Source organism: Lampetra planeri, chromosome 45, assembly GCF_965212315.1.
Source record: "Lampetra planeri chromosome 45, kcLamPlan1.2.h2, whole genome shotgun sequence".
Taxonomy (NCBI): Eukaryota; Metazoa; Chordata; class Hyperoartia; order Petromyzontiformes; family Petromyzontidae; genus Lampetra; species Lampetra planeri.
This window is the reverse complement of record NC_136151.1, coordinates 9,673,191-9,681,736: the sequence shown is the minus strand read 5'-3', so window position 1 is coordinate 9,681,736 and position 8,546 is coordinate 9,673,191. Positions and strand designations below refer to the sequence as shown.

Sequence of the window (8,546 nt, the reverse complement as noted above, 5' to 3'; positions counted from 1 at the left end):
AAATAATGATTTTTTTTAAAATTATTATTTATATTTTTTCTTAATATTAAAAAAATTTATTATGTAATAAAAAGCATTATTTTTATTTTTTCTTATTATTTTTTAAAAATTGTTATTTATATTTTTTCTTATTATTTATTTAAAATTTTATTTTTTATTTTTTATTATTATAATTTTTTATGACATTTTTTTCTTCCTGTGGCCACCAACTCGCCGCGGCCGAAAGTCCTGGCTTAACCGCGTCCGGATTCGAACCCAGGTGGTGGGTTTTTTTGGGTTTTCGGACGATGCCACCCCTCACCCCAGAGCAACCGCAGTTCCGGCGTTCTTTTTCAAAGACATTTTATTTTATTTCTCACCCTGCACAGCCATCCCGTAGCACCGAATCACGAGCAGTCAAACGTGCGCGTGACCCCCTTTCTGCTTGCATGCACTTTCCCACGATTCAAAGAGCACGCGACTCATAACGTGAATTGGTGGCGACGGACGCGATAAGAGGGGGTGGGTGGGGGTGGGGGGGGGGGGTCTCCCCACCCCCACCCACCCCCCAACTCGTTTTGGACGTCAACGTTGGAGGAGCTGTCGCCAATTCGAGGCCACCACCTTCCTCCTGATTTGCGCTTCGCGGTGTGAAGTTGAAGGCAAGTCCACACACACACGCGCAAACACACGCGCGCAAACACTTGCACACACACTTGCACACACATGCACACACATGCGCACACACACACGCACACACACGCGCGCACACTCGCACACACGCGCACACACACGCGCGCACTCGCACACACGCGCACGCACGCACACACTCGCACACACTCGCACACACTCGTACACACGCGCGTGTCTGCGTGGACTTGCCGATGACCGGTACCAGCGGTATCAAGATCGACCTCTGTGGAGGAGGAGCCTCTTGAAGGACGCTGCTGCTACTGGGCAGTGCCAGGCTAGGTGCACGTTGAGGCTACTGGACAGTTAGAGACAGTCGCCCCTCCAGCAATAACATCGGAGGGTGGAGGAGCGACGCTCACAACAACGAGCAGAGCGCCGGGCGGATAAAATACAGCAAGTTGGCACAGTAGCCCCCCTACAGCCGGTGGTGCATCTACCGGTCATCTCAGTCACTACAACCCATGGCAGCTGCTGGGTCTGTCCCATGACCTCCTACCGGCGGGCGTTCGACACTTCACGTGGTTTCGACGTGGTGCACCTAGCCTGGCACAGGCGTCGTGGTGACATCACCGCCGCTTGGTGGCAAATGGCGGTCGTCGTCGTCATTGTTTGTGTGTTCGGGCGTTTCAGTAAAATAGCCGTCCAAACGCACGTGATTCATTTGGTCAATTACGTGGGTGAACATCCTATAGTTTTTGCATCTCTATTATTTAGTTTGGTGCCATTCGTACGTTGGTGGTGTTGGTGGGGGCAGTGGCAGTGGCGGTGGTGGTGGTGGGGGCGGTGGTGGTGGCCAACGCTCTCCAATTTCGATCGAACGTCCCTCCCCCCTCCTTTGAGGGGACCGAGTCCACTGATTGATTCTGCGCTTGACTCTGTGCCGGCGGTGCAGACTCTATCGGCCATCGTCAACGTGCGTCGTCATCAACGTGCGTCGTCATAGTCACTTTTCTTCTTTCTATTCCTCTCCCTCGTCGTTTTCGCTTTTGCCGCGGGGGAATTTTCCCCGGCTCCTCCTCCTCCGGCAGCCCATCGAACAAATTACCCTCCCTCAGCACCGTTTTTTTGCGACGCTCGGCCTCCGCAGGGAACAGGTAGGCGGCGGCGTGGCATGCGGCGGCGGCGCCGCTGGCAAAGCACAGAAGAAGCACGGAAGAAGCGTGGAAGAAGCTCGGAGGCCCTCGCGAGGGGGGCGGGTGCCGGCCCTCGTCACTTCTCCCGCGTTTCGGCCGTCGCCTTGGTGTAGGCGAGGCCCTTGTAGACCCCCTCCATGGGGACGTCGAAGGTGGCGCCGTTCAACAGGGTCATGCGCACCGTGCCCTTGTAGGGGAGGTCTATTTCCGCGCGGCCGATGTTGATGTCGATGGACACCGTCTTGCCCGGGGGCACGGTGACGTCGAACGAGAGGAGCTCGGTCTTCGACTCGGAGTTCTCGACGCTGCGGGTGCTCTCGGTGCCCACCGTGAAGCTGAAGCCGCTCTCCACCTCGACGACGTCGGGGATGCCGGCCTTGACGCTGATGCTGACGGTCGCCTCGAGCTTGTTCGCGATCGACCACGACGAGGTCTTGGTCAGCGTCTTGGAGGTCTCCACCTTGTAGGTTTGCGGGACGGAGCCCCGGTTCTTGTAGCTGATGGACTTGATCTCCTCCATCTGGACCTTCGGGAGCTCCCGGTGCAGCGTTGGGTACGTCACGTTGATCATCTCGGACCGCTTCACCGAATTGATGAACACGAAGCCCATGCAGTCGATGTCCGAGCCGCCCTTGCCCAGAATCCCGAGGCAGATCCCCGATCCGACGTCGACGGGGTACTCCGTCTTCAGCCCCCAGTCGGTCATCTTCACGAAGAATTCCCGCCCCTTGCTGGTCTTGAACTTGATGGCGCCCAGGCGCGTGCCGGCGCCGTTGCCCCACAGCGACAGCGACGAGAAGAGCTCGCCGGGCTGGAAGACGAACTCGCTGTGGGATCCCGACGGGCTGCCGTACTGCGCGGAGGTTCCGTTGGTCAGCCAGGCCTTCACACACTTCACCTGCCACCCGCCCACCCACACCCAGATCTTCTCAAGCGTCGCCCCGTTGTTCCTGCCGTCGAAGCTGAAGTTGGTGCCGCCTTGTCCTCCGCACGTGTGTATGGCCAGTGGGTACGGCATTCTCTCCTCTCTCGACCTGCTCAGCGCAAGACACACACGCGCGCGCGAACATCGCGACGGTCACCCGCAAGCTCTGCGTCAATCTACGCGCGCAATGTTTTTCATAGACAGATTTGCTTTAGCCGACGTCGTTATGGCGATTCCCAAAAAAAGGAACAGACGTTGGGTCAGATAATTATCGACCGGTAAAATAGCTGGCATCGAAAAAAAAGTTCAAGCCTCGAAGACAAAAGGTTTGAGCATTGACGAGCGTCGCTGTTTTGAGGTCGAGAGAGCCCTCGTCCGCGATAATTACAGCTCCGTTTAAAGCGCAGGAGGCTTTTGCGACCTACGTCATCCATAATAGAGGGTTTTTTTTTCTGGATTAGATCGCCACGTGAATATATAAATGCGTCGTTAAAACCCCGCCACCGCCGACACAGCCAACCGGTAGGGGTTTGTCATGCAAACAGAGCGTGGCCAATTCGTTACTGGTGTAGAGGAGAGATGTACGCGGTGCGCGCAGTTAAGCGGGTGCAACTGAGGACGAACAGGTGTGTGCGCGTTGCGACACGAGGTTTGCACCGACAAACCACCGGTAACTATGGGGATAAGCGGGTGCAAACGAGGGCGAGCAGGTGGGCACGTTGAGGCAGGAGGTTGGCGTCGGGGAAACGGGAGATGAAGGGTGGGTGATGATAACTGACAGATGGGTGAGCGGGTATGAGGCAACGGTAGGTGAGTGCAGCGGTGGAGTTCTAAGAGTCTAAGAGTCGCTATGTGCAGAGTCACTGATGGGTGTTTGGGGTGCTGTGGGTGGTAGGTGGGATGGTAAGTGGGGTGGGTGGGGTAGGGTGGGTGGGTGTTGTGGGTGGTAGGTGGGGTGGGTAGGTGGGGTGGGGTGGGCTGCGTGGCATGGGTAGGGTGGGGTGGGTAGGTGGTGTGGAGTGGGTGGTGGGTGGTAGGTGGGGTGGGTGGTGTGTGGTGGGTGGGGTGGAGTGGGTGGGGTGGGAGGAGTGTGTGGGGTGAGAGGAGTTGGTCGGGTGGGTGGGGTGGGTGGGGTCGGGTGGGGTGGGTGTGGTGGGTGGTAGTAGCTACTACTGTAGGCGCAGCTTTCTTATACCAAAAAATAAGAGACGCCTTAACTTCCGCTTGTTTGAGGTGTCTTCAATCAAAACTCTTTATTTATTTATTAGTTGCACAAAAACGAGCGATGTCTAAAGTTGATATCTTCGCCTGTCCACGCGCTGCCGTGTCACACTGCAGTGTCACGTTCAAGGATTGTGTCCACTCGCTCCCTGCCCAACTCTTCCCACAACTTCTCATTTATACTGTGAGATCGGAAGTGACGTCACGGGTTCAACCAACGGAGCGTCCAACCACAGGAGGGGGGGGGGCTGTTTCTAAACAGTTGGAATATTCCAAATCAAATATAAGCAGTCTGTCAACAAATGTATGACGGATGTACATCAAATGTATACACAGAAATAATACATTCACTCTTTGTCTTATGGTTCTTACAGCTACTATTTATGTAGCTACTACACGTGTAGCTACTACACGTGTCGTAGCTACTACACGTGTCGTAGCTACTACACGTGTCGTAGCTACACCACGTGTAGTAGCTACTACATGTGTCGTAGCTACATGTGTAGTAGCTACATGTGTAGTAGCTACTACATGTGTAGTAGCTACTACATGTGTCGTAGCTACTACATGTGTCGTAGCTACTACATGTGTCGTAGCTACTACATGTGTCGTAGCTACAGAAGTAGTAGCTACTACACGTGTAGTAGCTACTACTTATGTAGCTACTACACGTGTAATAGCTACTCCTCGTGTAGTAGCTACTACACGTGTAGCTACCACTCATGTAGCTACGACACATGTAGTAGCTACAGCGGTGCAAATCGCGAGGCCGTTGTGAGCATGGGCTTACATGTCATTCAAGAAAAGAATAATTCGAACATTTACTTTGGCGATTTCAATCGCGATAATCACTCACCACTCACAACTCACACAACTCACACTCACTACTGACACTCACAACTCACCACTCACAACTCACCACTCACCACTCACACAACTCACCACTCACACAACTCACCACTCACTACTCACCACTCACGACTCACACTCACCTCGCACACCCACCACTCACACAACTCACCACTCACGACTCATACTCTCCTCGCATACTCACCACTCACATTCAACACTCACCACTCACACTCACACAGTCACTACTCTCCCGTTCACACTCACCACTCAGGAACTCACCACTCAGGAGCTCACCACTCTCACACTCACCACTCTCACACTCACAACTCAACACTCACCAATCACCTCTCACAACTCACCACTCAGAACTCACCACTCACCCTCACTACTCACACGCACTACTGACACTCACAACTCACACAACTCACCTCTCACAATCACCACTCACACCACTCACAACTCACCTCTCACAATCACCACTCACACATCTCACAACTCATCACTTACAACTCACCACTCACAAATCACCACTCACCCCACTCACAACTTATCACTCACAACTCACCACTCACAAATCCCCACTCACACCACTCACAACTCACCACTCACAACTCACCACTCACAAATCACCACTCACAACTCACAATCACCACTCACAACTCACCACTCACAACTCACCACTCACAACTCATCACTCACAAATCACAACTCATCACTCACAACTCACACCACTCACAACTCATCACTCACAACTCACCACTCACAACTCACCACTCACAACTCATCACTCACAACTCACACCACTCACAACTCATCACTCACCTCGCACACTCACCACACACTCCCTCACTACTCACCCGCTCACACTCACACTGCACAATGACCACTCACACTCAACACTCACACCAATCACCTCTAACAACTCACCACTCACCTCTCACAACTCACCTTTCACAACTCACCGCTCACCTCTCACACTCACTACTCACACCACTCACCTCTCACAACTCACCACTCACCTCTCACAACTCATCGCTCACCTCTCACAACTCACCACTCACCTCTCACAACTCACCACTCTCCTCTCACAACTCACCACTCACCTCTCACAACTCACCACTCACAACTCACCACTCACCTCTCACAACTCACCACTCAACACTCACGAAATCACGACTCTCCCGCTCACACTCGCAACTCAACACTCACCAGTGAACTCTCACACCACTCACCTCTCACGACTCACAATCATCTCGCACACTCACAACTCACTACTCACCACTCTCCTCTCACACCTCACACAACTCACTCACCACTCACCTCTCAACACTCACCACTCTCGCTCACCACTCACCTCTCACACCACTCACCTCTCACACCACTCACCACTCTCGCTCACCACTCACCTCTCACACCACTCACCTCTCACACCACTCACCACTCTCGCTCACCACTCACCACAAGGGGCTCAACTCTTGACAGGGAATCGACGTCACTCTCCAATCCTCCTCCCTCCTCTCGCTGGAACTTCTCGCACTTTTATAGCCACCGACCCACGTGGCCACGTGGTCAACCGACCCACGTGGGCCACGTGGTCAACCGACGCACGTGGCCCACCGGCGCGTGCCCCCCCCCCCCATGACTTCAGAACAGGTGTGAGTTCTTTCTTTTTTATTTCTTTAGAAATCCCTTTCCTTCTTTTCATTAAATATTTTTACTTCGTTCGATTTTTTTAAATTTCTGTTTTTTTTGTCTTTTTTTACTTTCTTTAAATTCTCTTAAAAAATTTCACGTTATTTAGTTTTCTTAAGTTTTTTTTTATTTCAATTTTTATTTTTGTCTTTCCTTCTTTTTTTTACTTTAACGTTTTGAAGTTGACTTAATTTTTTTCTTTCTTTGCTTTTTTCCTTTCCTCTTTCCTTCTGTTTTTCTTTATTTTATTTTTCCTTCTTTTCCTTAAATATTTTGATTTCGTTATATTTCATTTTTCTTTCTATTCATATTTTTTTTCTTTTTTCTTTGCTTCTTCAAAAAATTCACGTTTTGTTAGTTTCATTCTTTTTTTTCTTCCATTTTATTTCTTTTTTATTTCCTTCTTGTAATCAAATATTATCCTTTTTCTTTTATTCTTTCTTTTTTCTTTCCCTTTTTAGTTTTCTTTCTTTTTTTATCTTTTGTTGTTCTTTCTTTTCTTCTTTAATTTTCATTTTCTTTAAAAAAAATGTACTTTATATATTTTTTTAGTTTTCTTTATTTTTTTCTACTTTGTTTCTTAAATTTTATTTCCTCTTTTCCTTCTTTTCATCGTTTTTCTTCTTCCTAAAAAAACATCTTTCTTTTTTCTTCCTTGCATTTTCTTAAATTTCCTTTCTCATTTTTTCGTTTATTCCTTATTTAACATTCTTTTTTTCCCTTGTCTTTAATTTTCTTTCCGTCTATCAATTTTTCTTCACGTGTTTTTCTTTCTGTTGCTGCGATGAAGACAACGTTGTGGGGGGGGTTCCGATGTAGGGGGTTGGAGTCGAGGGGGCTGTGGGGGGATGAGGAGTCAATTTTTATTTTTAATAACCAATTTATTTTATATTCGGCACCAGCCAGTACATCGTAGTGTAAGTAGTGTATGGTGGTGTAGTGTATAGTGTAGTGTATAGTAGTGTATAGTGTAGTAGTGTATAGTTGTGTTGTATATAGTAGTGTAGTATATGGTAGTGTGTAGTGTATAGTAGCGTAGTGTATAGTAGTGTGGTGTATAGTGTAGTAATGTATAGTGTAGTGTTTGGTGTGGTGTATAGTAGTGTAGTGTATAGTGTAGTAGTGTATAGTGTAGTGTCTGGTGTAGTGTATAGTGTAGTAGTGTATGGTGTACTGTATAGTAGTGTAGTGTCTGGTGTAGTATGGAAGTCAACACAAATGAGGCAAACAGCGGAGACAGAACGCGAGAGTCAGCGCGTTCCAGGTGAATTAGTGCCCATCGAGGCACCGAGGCTTCGGGCAAAAGAGAATTATTAAGTTTGGGACACGTTGACCGATAATAGTGGACGGAGTTTAATTTACAAATACAAATTCAAGGATAAATAATCATGAGCGTCGCCACGCTGAGTGAAAAGGCTGAGAGGCGATGTTGTGGGCTGGGCATCACGGGCACTGCCCAAAGACTTCGTTGTGTCAACTTGCCTGCCACAGACTCACCCACACAGAGACCCACAGACTCACCACACAGAGACCCGTAGACTCACCACACAGAGAGACCTACAGACTCACCCACACAGAGAGATCCATAGACTCGCCACGCAGAGACCCATAGACTCACCACACAGAGACCCGTAGACTCATCACACAGAGACCCATAGACTCGACACACAGAGAGCCACAGACTCACCCCCACAGAGACCCATAGACTCACCACACAGAGACCCATAGACTCACCACACAGAGAGACCTACAGACTCACCCACACAGAGAGATCCATAGACTCGCCACGCAGAGACCCATAGACTCACCACGCAGAGACCCGTAGACTCACCACACAGAGACCCACAGACTCACCACACAGAGACCCACAGACTCACCACACAGAGACCCGTAGACTCACCACACAGAGACCCGTAGACTCGCCACACAGAGACCCATAGACTCGCCACACAAAGAGCTACAGACTCACCACGCAGAGACCCACAGACTCACCACACAGAGACCCACAGACTCACCACACAGAGAGACCCACAGACTCACCACATAGAGAG

General features: G+C 50.0%; 1 protein-coding gene across 1 annotated transcript; it reads right to left on the bottom strand.

Moving 5' to 3' along the window:
* Positions 1–503: 503 nt before the first annotated feature.
* LOC144733240 (aerolysin-like protein) lies at positions 504–4,083 on the bottom strand. The gene is made up of 2 exons (XM_078615028.1): positions 3,926–4,083; positions 504–2,839 (listed from the first exon to the last, which is right to left on the bottom strand). Exon 2 carries the CDS (start codon positions 2,821–2,823, stop codon positions 1,882–1,884), a length of 942 nt encoding a protein of 313 aa, XP_078471154.1. The 5' UTR covers positions 2,824–2,839; positions 3,926–4,083; the 3' UTR covers positions 504–1,881.
* Positions 4,084–8,546: the final 4,463 nt, after the last annotated feature.

Excerpts from the sequence above, each read along its gene's own strand:
- LOC144733240 (XM_078615028.1), bottom strand. The coding sequence starts at position 2,823 with ATGCCGTACCCACTGGCCATACACACGTGCGGAGGACAAGGCGGCACC.